The following is a 16238-nucleotide window of genomic DNA, read 5'->3' as shown; positions in this document are numbered from 1 at the left end:
GATTGCCTATTTAAATTAGATTTGGATCCTTGTAGCCCCCCGTCCCCCCCCCCCCCCCACACACACACACACATATATATCTTGTCATTTTTGGTAATTTACAACTCAAACTGTCACTTTTGTAAGTGTTAACCAAACACTCACGAGTTTTTTCAAAAAGCACTTTTTGGTAGTTTTTACCAAACACTCTAAAAAAAAAACCCAATTTTGTACCACACTTTTTAAAATCACCACTTCAAAAAAAAAAAAGTTTGAAAAAGCTAAACCAAACTCACCCTAACTTGCCTAGTGGTTGAGCCAAAAAAATTATGGTGTTGACAAATATATGGAGGAAACTTATTCCGCAAATATTGATTATAGATAAAAGGAATCTTTCACAAATAACATATTGAAGTTATTATTATTATTATTATTATTTCCTTACATTGGGTGAGTGAAGAGAGATTTGAATTCAAGTTATCCTACACAAAGAACTGAATGATGTTATTGAGCCACTTACACATACTTTTTTGGCCATGATTCGCTAAATCCCAAAACAACCCACTAAGCAATGGCCATTTTTTCTTTTCTTAGGGTTAGGTGAGATGGCGTTAGATTGCTGGAGCCTGGACTCATTTGTTGCCTCGTGTTCAAGTCAAGCCAACTACCTTAAACACAGCCAAATTTTCTAACAAAAAAATTAATTGGGTTGTGAAAATTCCAGTAAGCACTAACTCGGTAGCTAGGTCCCCCTGCATAACGTGATTAACATCCCATAGTCAACCCCAATGCCTATATAAACCCTCACCCATTTCCTAACACAGCACAAGCCCACTAAATCTTATTGCTAATCTCTTATTAATCCACAAAATGAGCCTCTCCAAACACCTACCCATTTTCTTCTTCCTCTTAATAACTCTTTTAAGTGCCTTAGCCCATGCAGCCAGATTTGATATAAGAAACAATTGTCCCTTCACAGTCTGGGCAGCAGCCGTGCCCGGTGGTGGCAGGCGGCTCAACCCACGCGAGTCTTGGCCCCTTGACGTCAATGCTGGCACAAAAGGGGCCCGCATTTGGGCTCGAACTGGGTGCAATTTCGATGGTTCTGGGCGTGGCAAATGTCAAACCGGTGACTGTGGTGGACTTCTTCAATGCCAAGCCTATGGTGCACCTCCAAACACCCTTGCCGAATATGCGCTAAACCAATTTCAAAACTTGGATTTCTTTGACATCTCTCTTGTTGATGGGTTTAATGTTCCTATGGAATTTAGTCCCACATCTGGTGGGTGCACCAAAGGAATAAGATGCACCGCTGATATCAATGGACAGTGCCCAACTCAATTGAAAGCTCCTGGTGGGTGTAACAATCCTTGTACTGTATTCAAGACCGATGAATATTGTTGCAATTCTGGAAACTGTGGACCTACAAATTATTCCAAGTTTTTCAAGGAACGGTGCCCGAGTGCTTACAGTTACCCTAAGGATGATGCAACAAGCACATTTACTTGCAGTGGTGGGACTAACTATAAGGTGGTGTTCTGCCCTTGAAGCAGAACTTTGCTTTCGTACATGAGGCATAGAACTAGTAGCAAGTACGCAAATAAGAGGTGTAATAAAAGCTTTGAAGCTTTGTGAGCATGCGTAATTATTGTTGCGCAGACTCTATGAAACGTATTCACTTTGACGTACGTTGTATTAAAATATCTATGTAAGCTTGTGCCGAAAAACAATAATAATAAAAGATCTTTATGAAAGATGGAAGAACTTAACGTTCATAAGTCATAACCTCCTTAATGTCTGTTTTTATTAACTTTTTTTTTTTTTTTTTTGGTGAATTATAATTTTATTTTTCAGCTTAACCTAACAACTAACAATGCTTAGTTTTGATTTTCAACTGTGGTTAGCAACTCTTTTTGTCGGTGCTTCTGTACATTTTTGACTAATTCACTCATTGGCTGATATATCAAGTATTGGCCTATGGGGGAAGTGATCAAAGTGCGCCCATATAAGGTTGAATGAACAAACTATTGACACTAAAAGGTTGTTGAAAATTTAATTGAGCGCCTTATATATCTAATGTTGAGATGAATCGGTAAAGGTGTTATATGACATTAAGGTAAATACTCAAAGATAAAAATACTATATCTATCTTAGCAAGAAGAAAGCATTAAGTCAATATTCTTTTTGGACTAGTGATTCGTAAGCTCACTAAATTAATTTAAGGGGAAATCGTATCCTTCTATGCTTAGCTTTTTATAGATGATATGATTTTAGTTGATGAAGCGGGGTTAATGCCAAGTTAAAAATTTGCATGGCAAGACATTCTAGAATCTAAAATATTTTGATTAAGTATGATTAAAGCAGAGTACATGAAATGTAAGTTTAAATAAGAATACAGACTAAGTAGAGAAGTGTATCAAGGGTATTGTATGATTGTAGATTACCTATTAAGTTAAAATGAAAATTTTATAGGATTACCATATGACCAACTATGCTCTATTGTACCAAATGTTGGGTTGTTAAGAAGCAACATATTTAGAAGATGAGTATAATTGAAATGAGAATATGAACATGGATAAATGGAGATAGATGGAAATGTATGATTTGAAATGAGGAAATTCACTTAAATATAGGGGTTGCTCCTATTGACGAAAATACGAGAAAGTCACTTAAGATAGTTTGATCATGTTCAAATGTTACCAATTAATGTACAGGTAAGAAAGAGTGAGTTAGATCCAAGTTAAGGGAATTTTAAAAAAAAAAAAAAAGTAAATTTTTAGAGGATATCAATATTAGTAAAGGAAGACCCAAACTAATATTAGTAAAAAAAATGACTTATGAATTAAGAAAGTAATAGAAAATATAACTTCAGATGAGATTCAAAATGAGGAAATCCACTTGAATATAGGGATAACTCTTATTGATGAAAGGACAAGAGAGCCTCTTGAGATATATAGTTTAATCATGTTTAGAGGATATCAATTAATACACTGGTAATAAAAAGTGAGTTAGATCCGAGTTGAGGGAATTAAAAAAAAGAAAAGAAAGACCCAAATTAACATTAGTAGAAATTTTATAAAAAAAATTATGAATTAAGAAAGTAACAAATTAAGAATATAACTTTAGATAGAATTGATGAAAAAAGTACATCTAGCGAACGTTAATTGATTTGTCAAGAATTCATAGTGGACCCCAAAAATTTGGAATTAAGGCTTGCTGTTATTGTTGTTATATCTTAGCCAGAAGAAAAAAGAAGATTAATAAGATGATCAGTAATTTGTTTCCATATACAATATATTTTCTCATTGATTATATAGAATTAAATTATATTAACTTAATTATCAAATAATATGTAGAAATCAATATATATGGTACCCCAAAAAATATCAAATTACTAGAAATCCCGTCTGGAAAAGTCATTCTTATTTATTCCGTGTGGTTGATCAACAGTCCATTGCCATGATGTTTCGTGAATTGCTGGATGGAAAAATACTTGTGGCCCTTGTGTGGGAGAGGATCCGCAAATTGATGACTCCCTTATGGATTTTGAAAGATATCTTAGTTAGAAAAAAAAAGGGGTGGGAATATTAAATTGGAGTTGGACCATTTTGATATTTTAGTATGGTGGAAATCTAATGGCCCTAAATATCCTACTTTGCAACGTATTGCAAGGGATATCCTTGCCATTCCAATGTCAACTGTTGCCTCAAAGTCATCATTTAGCACAAGTGGTTGATTGTTAAATACACATCGCAGTAAACTTTATCAAAAGACTATGGAGGCATTAACTCAAAATTGGTTATGGGCTAAAATTAATGGTAATGAAATTTACTAGTTTAATTATGCAATTAGTTATGTTGCTGCATTCTTTATTATATTTTTCAATTGTTTGATTGAATTTATTTTACCTTTTTTTAGGCTCTTCATCTACTGTAGATGGAACTGAAGATACATTCCAAAACATTCTGGATGATTATGAAGAAGAAAGTTGTCACAATGATGGAAGAAAGTGGAGATTATTTTTGAAGAACTAGGCAATTTTTATTTTGTTATGTATTAGGAGTTTAGATTATTTTGTTGTGTCATACTATGATATTTTTGTTTTTGTTGTGGTATTGTCTTGTTAAACACTTAGATAATATTATTAAGTTTTTGCTAAAAATTAGTTTGATTTGATGGGATAAATTTATTTGTAATTTCAAGTATATTTTACGAGGTGGGGCGAGGCTTCGCGGGGCCCTAAAGGGCATGGGTGGGGTAAAAAAAGTTTCCCCGTTATGCGAGGCGGGGCGGGGATGGGGTAAGACAAAACCATGCGGGGTGGGAGCGAATACCCCATAAAACACTTCTTTTGTATGTGGAGATGGCACATAAATAAACCTTAAATGAGAAATTTAAATAATTAGAACTAACAATGATATAAGTTCATAAAACATTTAAAAATAATTTAATTAAAACATAAAATGAATATATACTTTAAAAAAAGTACCTCATAACTCGGCTTTGTAATCTCCACAAACCATCAATGAAGTGTGCTTTTACAACTGTAAACCCTCGCTTTTTGTTTTGTGAAGTCCACATATAATTGGTAATAGAAATTCTACCTTGATTCTTATCAATTTCATGCTTTGATTTCTCCCTTTCATTCTCATAGATGCTCCAAATATCCTTCTTGATTGCATTCCTAGAAACCATCCTAAACAATGGTTGAAGAGAATTTGAATATTTTCTAAAACCAATGTGGTCAACTCTAGAAAGGAGATACTCATGCAAGATGATCATATGAGCAAGTTTATTTCTTGATACATTTTGATCAAAATGATAAGCATTCACACCCACCATTGAATCCACTTTATTTTGATCCCTCACCAAACTTTTTTGATTCATATCTCTAATGTCTTGAAACTTTCTCCTTGGACATATTTTCACGTGGTCATACAAATGTTTAATGCCATAATTGGATCCCCTTACTAGCAATATCTTACAATAATTGCACTTAGCCTTGTCTTTCTCATCAACTCTCTTTCTCTTAAAATGATTCCAAACAATTGAATTGTACTTCCCCTCTTCTTCAATTATCTCATTGTTAGGCTGGACATCTTTTGGCCTATCCAACAGAGGTGATGACGGGGTTGCATTATCTTCATCTACTATCAAAGGAAATTGATTGTTGCCAATAGGTGCAGATGGATTGGAGCTACCAATGTTATCATGTGCAGTCATTTTTTTTCCTAATGTAATTTAGCAACTTAGTAATGGACAAACTATATTTCACCAACTAAGATAATATAGAATAATGGGAAAAAAAAATGAATAAAATGAAACAATGAGTTTTAAACTTCCAAGCCAAATATTTGAAGTAGCTGTTCTAATAATAAAAATAAAAATAAAAATAAAAACAAAAACGCTAAAATACACCCAATGATCCAAAGCTATCACTTTTATATTCAAATCCCCAAAAGAAATGCTTCAAGATACAAAACTAAACACACCGATAGGTACAGTGAGTTAACTTTCAAGAAAATATTTTGTTTATTTTTTAAATAATACTTAATGCATTTTTCTGTCTTTAATTTTTTTATAACATCTTTTTTCTTTGTCTTTATTTTTTTTATAGCATATTTTTTCTAACATATATATGTATGTATGTAGGTATGTATGTATGTATGTATGTATATATATCTATTATTCTTATGAGTGAAACTAATATGGAGCTTTTATTTTTTCTAACATAAATAAATATATATATGTATGTATGTATATGTATAGATCCGTACCTCATAGGACAAGCTATTATGTTGTTCCAATTTTCATGATAGAAATAACTACACAAACATTCAGAGTTTCAAACCCGTAACTCATAAAAGCAAAAAACATTCTATTATGTTCATGATGAAAACTATGTTGAGAAAGACATTGAATAGAAACAGAAATTCAATAGTATATAAATTTGTTTCTAATAAAGACAAAAGAAAACATTAAAATTGTTCCCTATTTCCAACTTTGCTAGAGAGAAAAAAGAGGTAGAGAGTCACGTTGGGTAGAATAAAATAAGCTGATGATATATTTGTTTAAAAAGTAGGGTTTTAGAATATGAGAAATTTACAATTTAACCCTTATTAACGCGGGGAAGGAGGGGATGGGGTGAGGTGGGTCTAAAAAGTGTAAACTCATCCTCGCCCGCCTCGTGGTGCAAGTTTAAAATCTTACCTCATCCCCGCTCCACCACCTTTGTAAGACAAGAAAAACCCGTATGGGGCGAAGCGGGGAGAGGCAGGTCAAGCGAGGTAGGGCAAAATTGCCATCCCTAAGCAGTAACTCTTCTTATCAAAGGAAAAAAAATGCTTTAACTCTCCCTCTCCACGCCATCATCTTCTTCCTCTCTCACATAATCTTCTTTCTCTCGTGCAAACAAATCGTAAGGAAGCAAGACAAATGTTGACTATATATATATTGAGAGAAATGTTGATTGTATATTTAGCTACTTAGGTTTGCCATGACTTTCATTGTAGAGGTTATTTTGAAGTATGACAAGCATTAGAGACTGTGGGGCCATATCATGGAGGACATTGGGTCCGTTTGGTTGGAGGAGTAGAAAAGTGGGAAGACAGAAAATGGTGGGAGGATAGAAAAAATTTTGTTTTCTCTCCTATTTGATTGGTTGGGAGTGGAAAAGTAGAAAGATGGAAAAAATGAATTTAAATAAATTTACTCATATACCCTTATTAAAGAATGATGCCCAATTGAAACAAAAAAAGTGACAAATGACCACAAAAAAAGAGCAATCACCCAAATTTAAAAAAAAAAAAAAAGTCTCAAAAAAAAAATCACTTCTAGTTTAAAAAAAAAAAAGGGTAGGCCTAGAAAATTAAAAGAAAAGAAGGAAGAGGCAACGTGCCAAAAAAAAAAAAAAAACATAAGCCAAAGCAATGTTACTAAGAGAGAGAGGGGAAAAAAAAAAGGCAACTTGAAGAAGTGTGTGCATGTACTTGGCATTTTTGTCAATCAAGAAAAAATTCATCCTCACTCAGTTTTCTCTTTATTTTGGAGAGAAAACATTTTGGTGGGTTAGGGGAGAAAATATTTGGGCCCTACTATTTATTTTCCTTCCTCCTCACCCAACCAAACACACTCTAAAAAATTTTTCCTTCCTATTTTCTCTCCAAAGTTTTCCATCAACCCTGTTTCACCTCTAAACAAACATACCCTAAGGTTCAACTCCAAGGTGGTGGTCCTTGGAGTGTTTGTTGATTATACAAAGACAAATAACATCATGAAAATACTTGCCTATTTTGCCATAAATCATGATGCTTTGCATATATTGAAGTAAGAGAGCCCATCTTTTTTAAAATCATTCAAGGACCATAGTGGGAGATGATGATATGGCTAAGAGATAGTGTTACATTGATAGAGCACTAATTTTTTAAATTGACTTTGGCCATGAGTTCTTTTTATCCTTAGAAATACTCATCCTCAACAATTTTTCTCTAAAACGATTATGACTATTTCTAAATTTTTTCAGTATCTCAAGACAATATTGTTAAGAAAGCAATGGTGATGACCTGAATGTGCATACTGCAAGAAAAAAGATGTGAGAGAGGATGAGAGGAAGAAGGTGATGATGTGGAGGAAAGTGGGAGTTAATGCTGTGTGTGTGTGTGTGTGTTTTTTTTTTTTTTTTTTAAATTTTTTTAATAAGAAGTGTTAATGCTTAAATTTCTAATTTTTAACTACCGCGTAACCTTGATGCGATGGTCACCCCATAAGTATAAATGCTTGTGGGGTGTGGGAGGCAAGAGCCGGGATTTAAGTTTTCATGAGGGAGCTTCACACATATATACACTTAAATTAGGTTAAAGTATAAATACTATCTTGTATAAATAAATAAATAAATTCTAATTTCTAGAGAATAATAATAACATTAATATGAGTGTTTTTTCACCCTTAGATCTAATAATAATTAATGGTCCAAAAAAATATATATATATAACTCTTATAAAATTATATTAGACGTAACTTAAACTCAACTCATAATTCTAAACCACTCTTACCATATATATAAAAGCTAATAGACATAATAATAGGGCCACTTGGCCAAATTAGTAAATCAGTTGGTTAATCACAATCAGTTGCCACGTCCTAAAAAAAGAAAGTTGCCATGTACTGATTTAGTTTTTGCTAAGGATCAAATCACCCAATTTTACTGTTGGAGGCAGAAAAATTGAAAATTGTTTGGACTAAGAGCGTTCATTTGCCAGTGCTGCTAGTTTCCGGTTTCTCGGTCACACTAGTCGCAAAAAATCTAGCATAAAGGATGGTGTCGTAACTACAGATTTTTCTGGAATCTTTCTGCTAGATGCAATTTCAGACAATTCTCTAAAATCTCTCATTGTGAGGTCTCACTTCAGCTTCCCCAATGAGAAAATTTTCGTTCCATTCTTGATTAAGGTTACATTGGACTTGGTGCTTTAAAATCAAAGGAGAAGAAGAACAATCTCCAGTATAAATTAGATATATTACTTGAGAGCTCAGGCCAACCTGCAATTTTTTAATGAATCGATGCAAACAAAACAACACGAAGACAAATACGCAACAAGAGCAATAAAAGCAAGGACACATTCTGTAATTCAATCTAACACTAGATTACATAAAACATAATAGTCTGAATCAAGCAACCTTGAACATTCAAAAAGTAAAATTTTGACACTTGCTGCCAGTAATAGCATCCACTAGAATATGAGCAGTATTTGGTTCAGCAAAACCTCAAAGCAGCTTCCAGCTCCTTTTCATCAGCACAATTATATCCCAACAGATAAGCTCGTGCTGCCACATATACGTCACAATGAGATGATATAGAAAGAGTTTCGGAAGATCATAAATATATAAAAGAGATGACAGAAGGGGATAAAAGAGAGAAAAATAGAGAAGATTAAGATTACCAAAACGGCCGGAGCCCATGAATGGCTCTGTTTCATCGGTAACACCACATTGTTGCTGTTCCTGTTCCTGAATTTTTTTTGAAATAAGAAGGGGAAGTTGGAGCATTAGAATCAAAAGTAAACATGCTAACAAGTTCCCTAATGAAATACTGCTAATCAAACAACCAGATCAGTGTGTTTGATGATGATACATGAAAGGCAAAAGATACTATTGCCATCCACAAATTGCAACTGATCATGCAGCTCAGAGAATTTACTTATTATCATTGTAAGGAACAGAATCATTTGGACATTAACACTAGAAAAAATGCATGCCCCCCCCAACTCAAAATGTCTCTAACATAATAGATTGGGTATATATATTTTTAATTTGAAGGAGGAGAATGGAAAATAAGGATTTAGAGACATGTATTGTGTAGTAATTAATTGTTATTGGTGATATTTAAAGTTAGTGGAAATGTCACAACGATTGTGTTGGGTTGTTTTATTTTTTATTTGCTTAACTGAATGCTGCCTTCCTAATAATAAATTTTTTATTTAACCATAAGATATTTTAACTGGGACCATATCTATTTTCGAAAAAAAAAAAAAAAAAAACTAAAAAACACATGATTGTATCTTGTGTATCGTATGCTCGCTGATATGCACACCTCATAAGATTAAGCTAAGGAATTTTTTTAAACAGGAAAATAAAATTGAAAGAAAGAAAGGAGGAAACCCTTAAACCCTTACCCTCAAGATGAAATTCCCCCTTGAAAATGAAAAAAAAAATGATCATTACTCAACAAAAAAGAAGAGTATTTTTTTTGTTTGAGAAAAAGGGAGAGTAAATTAATAAACAGAATGCAAGAGCAAGAGCAATAACTAATATAAAAAGGGAGAGTATTTTTTTTTTTTTCTAATATGAATCTCGAGTTTTAGAAACTCGAGATGCTACTTTCCTTTATTGTTTCAAACGTTGCCTAACTAACTATATACAATTCTTTTGCAATGCTGTTTTGCACATTACCTCCATTGAATTGGACAGCATTCTTGGCCACACGTGTACTTTCTGTGAGATTCACGTGTTCTCTTTGTTAGAAAATAGATGAAGAATTAACACGGGCCTATTGGGCATAGTATCCAAGTTACTGTACCAAATTAGTGGGCAAAAAGTTCAAGGGGTCTTAATGCAATAGCATAAAAGATTAGGGGCTGTTGGTGCAAAATTCAAAAAGATGGTCCAAACACAAGACATCATATCATAAATTATATTCCAGAATTAAATATGTTAGGAAATACAGCTACATAAACCTAGCTGCATAGAATCATTGAACCTCATCCATGACAAGTATGTAATTTATGGTATCAACCATAAGAACAAGAACATTTAAGGACACAAGGGAAAGAAAGGATCAGAAATTCACAAGATAATTTTACAGGAGAAAAATTGAAACACAGAACCCTAGTTCTGTCCAACACAAGTAAACCTCAACCCGTCTGATACAATCATAAAATTTGATGGACAGAGGGGGCCAACTTTGTAAAGAAAAATTTCACGGCAAGAAAAACAATTGAGATTTGAAAGTAATTGACTAAACTCAAGAATGAGGCAAAATAAGATAGAGGAAATTTATACTCACAGTATCTGGCTCCATTTCAGCCGCTGAAAGTAGCCTATCAAAACAATGCCCAGATATTTTACAGACCAAAATCTCATCGGTGGGATCCATAACGATTTCTCTGCATGCATCATCACAGTGCTAAACATGTGCTAAATACTTGAATATATCAATACGTAAAAAGGTTGATTTCCTGAAAAGTGTTCTCTACCGTGTACAAGTCCAGTCTTCTCACAAATAAATACATCTCCAATATGGTAGTAAGAACATGTTTCTCCAGAACAAGCATGGTCAGTGACCACCTTATCAGTCAGGCCTCTGCTGCTTTTCCACATAGACACTTGATCAGCCACTGTCTTATCAAGAATTATTCGGTCATCATTCACCTTCACAGGCAAAACAGACATATCGAGGCGGCATGAAATAGTGTTTATTCGAGTGAATGCACATTGAATCAAAAGCTCAATTTTCAAATAGATGTTTCTCTTAAATAAGAGTCTCCAGTTCTTATTCAAAGAAATAAAATATAAAAAATATAAAATAAAACAAAAAAGAGAGACTCCAGTTGCCCATTAAACAGACTACGTGGTGAATAATAAATAAAGAACAAAAGGCACCAATTAGTTCACTCTTTTGAAAGTTTATATTATTACTTCAAATATTTATTTGTTTGCCTTTTGTTTTACTGCGTAAAACAAATCATAGTTAGCCAGCACATACGTAAATAAGAGAAGCCTTAATTACATTAATGATAATAGCTTTGGTGATAAGAGTTAGGGGTGGTGGATGTCATTGCAGTGCTGGCAGCATAGTGTGAAAGAGATTTAGGGTGGTCATGGAGAGAGCAGTTGTTAAGAGGTTATCAATCTGGTGGTTATTATTGTAGTGTCTGGTAGTGCTGAAGATAGGGAAGACAGGGCTTGAGGAATTGGAGGAGAAGCTATCTTCATGGTTGAGCTTAGTTATGTTGTAAAATATTAATATACAGTGTTAGTATTTTTGCTTTACTTTCTAAAAATTGTCCGAGTGTCTTATCCCTACTATATGTTGGGGTCTCCTACCATAATGCAAAGACAGAAGGTGGAAGAAGGAAGGAGCATCCAACATTCTACATGTGAACTTGATGCGATTAGTATCATCATGTGGGTTGAAAAACACCATAATCATGTATAATTTTATGATTTCATAAAAATTTCGAATAGATTTTTTATTATTGGGAAATGTTAACAAATGCCCTTTGAGCAATGATAAACAGTCCATTTAAAAAAAAAATTATGGGGAAAAAAAAGTAATTAATGTTTTGACAACTTTTTTTATTTCCCATGAAAGTGATGTCAAAACATTCCTAAAATAGATTGTTAACCATTGCCCTAAGGGAATTGGCTAGCATAACCCTTTATTGTTACATGTCGAAAGTTAGATGAAGTTTCTTTTAGTGTTTATATGTCATTTTTTGGATTTCTTTTCCTCTTAATGATTTATTAATTCTATTTGTATATGGTGGAGTTATGAAAGTTAATAAAGGTCATATGGTTATGATAAAAGGATAGAAAACTTTTAGGAATTAATTTGTATAGGTCAATCAGTGATACAATTAAAGGTGGATCATATCATAATTTTTATGGTGGAGCACAAGGCAAAGAGAAGTGTTTTAGTTATAACACCACAAATGGAAGATAGTAATAGATGAAAGAGATAAAGATTTTTGAGAAAAATTAAGTGATATGATTGAAAAGCCAAATCCAACAAAGAAGTTCATGAATTACTCTGTACTCATTAATTGTTCCATTTGTTAAGAACATTGTAAAGCACTTCTATGGTTGAAATTTGTTGAGCCCAATTCATGAAAGGATAAGTGTTAATATGCATAGACTTGTTGGTTTTGAAAATCCCACATTGATTAGAAAGAAATAGTACAAAGGTATAATGATTTTTATTGAAAATAGTAATCCCATATTAAGAAGAAAAAGAACCAAAGGTTTAGAAGGATAGTGCAACTTTGAATTGCTTTGGTACGGAAAGAGTTTAAAGACAAAACTTTATTAGTGCTTAGTGTCCTGGATTTGAGAGTTTACCTTAAAAGTTTCTTTTCTAGTATCATTGATATTGGATATATTGTGAACATAAGCATTTGATCAAACAAACTTCTATTTTATGTCTTATGGCACTTACAATTTTATTGTGTATATATATTATCACTTACAAAAACTAGTAACTTTTGTGCAGGACCTTCTTTTTTTTTTTTTTTTTTTTTTTTTTTTTTTTGTTAAGATATGAGGGCATTTAGAGCTCTTTGAGCATTAAACTAATCTCTTGAAGTAGTCTCTCGGTCTCACAAATACCAAGTTATTATAGGGAGAAATTCCTTGTAAGTGGCTCTAATATGCTAGCTAGAACCTCATGGATATCATGAGATCTTAAAAACTATTAAACCAACCCTTAACAAGTTAATTTTTACACACTATACACATTATTTAAACAAAACAATCACATTACATTTATAATGTCATTTTAGATCAATTTTCATTATGATTGGATAAGCATCTATTTGTGGGTTTTGGCATTTTAATCAGTCCATTGATTTGATACAAAATGTCCACAGAACCCAATAAAATGTCTTATTGATTAGTAAATTTACTAATTTTAACTAAGATTCAACAAAATCATCAAAATCTCACACAAAACACAGCCCCATATTAACCAAAATCAGATAAGACACATTTTACACAAACCCAGAAATATCACCACAACACCACCAATCGATTTGCCAAAACCCCCCATCAAAACCCCAATTCCAACAATATCATAGGTACATTTAAACTCATTAATGAGAAAATAACACACAAACATAACCATATATCAAGAAATACTTTAGATCATCATCATTGCAGCATATAAAAGACAACAAAATTCTTATCTTGCATAGTAAATTTACTACTTTTAAGTAAGTTTCAACAAAATAATCAAAATCCCACATAAAACACAACCTAATATTACCCAAAATCAGAAAAGATATCAAAGGAGAGCAACGTATCTGTAATCAACGGCAGCGGGTACGGTGAGGGTTCAAAGGAAGCACTAGGGTTCCGGCAATGACGATTGATCAAATTAAGAGGGTGAGGGAGACTAGATAGGGAGAGTGAGACTAATGGACAGTGGGGGAGAGTGGGGAAGAGTGATTGCAGAGTAGAGAGCGAGGGAGAGTGTAGAGGGAGAGTGATGTCAGAAAGCGTGGGAGAGTGTACAGGGAGAGAGTGAACAGGCATTGTGAGTCGTTAAGGATTCAAATTGTTGAAGGCAAACTCAATTTTCTACTTACTGAGTTATACATTTTCACACAAGCATTTTTTTTATTGGAAAAAGCCACGTCTGCTTTGCCAGCGTGGCACAACGCTCAGACTAACTCGACCATATGAATATCAAGTTTTTTAGTAACTCGCTTATAGGATAATCGAGTTTTATATGAAAAATCGACCCTCACATTATTGAGTTTCAAAATAGGGGTATTTTCCTAAATAGTTTGAGAAAATGGGCAAAATGCTGGAAAATTTGTGAGAAATAGGCAAATGCCTATTTTGGCAGTCAAACATGTACAAAAGCACCGACATAAAGAGTTGCTAACCATAGTTGAAAATCAAAACTAAGCATTGTTAGTTGTTACGTTATGCTGAAAAATAAAATTATAATTCACCAAAAAAAAAAGTTAATAAAAACAGCCATTAAGGTGGTTATGACTTTTTTTTTTTTGCTAAACAAGGAGGTTATGACTTATGAACGTTAAGTTCTTCCATCTTTCATAGAGATCTTTTATTATTATTGTTTTTTGGCACAAGCTTACATTGATATTTTAATACAACGTACGTCAAAGTGAATACGTTTCATAGCGTCTGCGCAACAGCGCAACTCTAATTACGCATGCCTCTTATTTGCATACTTGCTACTACTTCTATGCCTCATACGAAAGCAAAGTTCTGCTTAAGGGCAGAACACCACCTTATAGTTAGTCCCACCATTGCATGTAAATGTGCTTGTTGCATCATCCTTAGGGTAACTGTAAGCATTCGGGCACCGATCCTTGAAAAAATTGGAATAATATGTAGGTCCACAGTTTCCAGAATTGCAACAATATTGATCGGTCCTGAATACAGTACAAGGATTGTTACACCCACCAGGAGCATTCAATTCAGCTGGGCACTGTCCATTGATATCAGCGGCGCATCTTATTCCATTGGTGCACCCACCAGAGGTGGGACTAAATTCCATAGGAATATTAAACCCATCAACAAGAGAGATGTCAAAGAAATCCAAGTTTTGCCATTGGTTTAGCGCAAATTCCGCAAGGGTGTTTGGAGGTGCACCATAGGCTTGGCATTGAAGAAGTCCACCACAGTCACCGGTTTGACATTGGCCACGCCCAGAACCATCGAAATTGCACCCAGTTCGAGCCCAAATGCGGGCCCCTGCTGTGCCAGCATTGACGTCAAGGGGCCAAGACTCGCCTGGGTTGAGCTGCCTGCCACCACCGGGCACGGCTGCTGCCCAGACTGTGAAGGGACAATTGTTGCTTATATCAAATCTGGCTGCATGGGCTAAGGCACTTAAAAGAGTTATTAAGAGGAAGAAGAAAATGGGTAGGTGTTTGGAGAGGCTCATTTTGGGGATTAATAAGAGATTAGCAACAAGATTTAGTGGGCTTGTGCTGTGTTAGGAAATGGGTGAGGTTTTATATAGGCATTAGGGTTGACTATGGGATGTTAATCACGTTATGCTGAGGGACGTCCAACCGAGTTAGTGCCTACTGGAATTTTCACAACCCAATTAATTTTTTTGTTAGAAAATTTGGTTGTGTTTGTGGTAGGTGGCTTGACTTGAACATGAGTCATGAGACAACAAATGAGTCCAGGCTCCAGCAATCTAACGCCATCCGGCCTAACCCTAAGAAAATAATAAATGGTTATTGCTAAGTGGTTGTTTTGGGATTTAGTGAATCATGGCCAAAAAAGTATGTGTAAGTGGCTCAATAACATCATTCAGTGTAAGGAAATAATAATAATAATAACTTCATTATTTTATTTGTGAAAGATGCCATTTATCTATAATCAATATTTCCGGAATAAGTTTCCTCCATATATTTGTCAACACCATCAGGGACGGAACCAGGATTCGAAGTTGGGAGGGGCCAAAGTATAAACACAAAAAAGTTTATGAAAATCAAAACTAACATCTACTCAAGCTTTGTCGAATTTGACCCCATTTATTAACATTATAATCTCATATTTTCACAATTTGGATTGATTCTGATTTAATCGATGGTAATTTTTTGGAATTTTGTTTGAAAATTTTCATGAATTGGGACATCAACACTAAAGGCAATGCTACATTATCAGCTTCAAATTACTTGAAATTTTTTCTCTTTAAAAAATCAAATATTATAGATAATTTTCCCATCATCAACCATTCAAATAAAAGTTTCATTATTTCCATATTATATAGCTCTATAGTTTCAAATTTAGTCCAAAAAATAAACCAAACAAACATACCCCACAAGCTACAACTACATTAATGTTAATAAGTTATTTTCTAAAAATAGTTAATAATTCATAAAATAAACCAACAAACAAGCGTTATCAATTAATAATATTTATTACTAATCACTACACACATTTGATTCATAGTTTCCACAGGCTTCACTTTTTGATTGCCAGTATCCAGTTTTTCT

General features: G+C 33.8%; 4 protein-coding genes across 4 annotated transcripts; 1 reads left to right on the top strand and 3 right to left on the bottom strand.

Moving 5' to 3' along the window:
* Nucleotides 1-810: 810 nt before the first annotated feature.
* Nucleotides 811-1757, top strand: LOC115971829 (protein P21-like). Its single transcript, XM_031091896.1, has one exon. The coding sequence runs from the start codon at nucleotides 850-852 to the stop codon at nucleotides 1525-1527; it is 678 nt and encodes a 225-aa protein (XP_030947756.1). The 5' UTR covers nucleotides 811-849; the 3' UTR covers nucleotides 1528-1757.
* A 2698-nt stretch (nucleotides 1758-4455) lies between these two features.
* LOC115970110 (zinc finger BED domain-containing protein RICESLEEPER 3-like) lies at nucleotides 4456-5202 on the bottom strand. The gene has a single exon (XM_031089783.1). It carries the CDS (start codon nucleotides 5200-5202, stop codon nucleotides 4456-4458), a length of 747 nt encoding a protein of 248 aa, XP_030945643.1.
* A 3291-nt stretch (nucleotides 5203-8493) lies between these two features.
* Nucleotides 8494-10642, bottom strand: LOC115971127 (F-box protein SKIP31-like). The gene is made up of 3 exons (XM_031090823.1): nucleotides 10541-10642; nucleotides 8919-8985; nucleotides 8494-8802 (listed from the first exon to the last, which is right to left on the bottom strand). Exons 1-3 carry the CDS (start codon nucleotides 10628-10630, stop codon nucleotides 8732-8734), a joined length of 228 nt encoding a protein of 75 aa, XP_030946683.1. The 5' UTR covers nucleotides 10631-10642; the 3' UTR covers nucleotides 8494-8731.
* A 3852-nt stretch (nucleotides 10643-14494) lies between these two features.
* LOC115971126 (protein P21-like) lies at nucleotides 14495-15172 on the bottom strand. The gene has a single exon (XM_031090822.1). The coding sequence runs from the start codon at nucleotides 15170-15172 to the stop codon at nucleotides 14495-14497; it is 678 nt and encodes a 225-aa protein (XP_030946682.1).
* Nucleotides 15173-16238: the final 1066 nt, after the last annotated feature.

This window comes from Quercus lobata, chromosome 12, assembly GCF_001633185.2.
Source record: "Quercus lobata isolate SW786 chromosome 12, ValleyOak3.0 Primary Assembly, whole genome shotgun sequence".
Classification (NCBI taxonomy): domain Eukaryota; kingdom Viridiplantae; phylum Streptophyta; class Magnoliopsida; order Fagales; family Fagaceae; genus Quercus; species Quercus lobata.
This window is presented reverse-complemented; position numbering and strand designations above follow the sequence as displayed.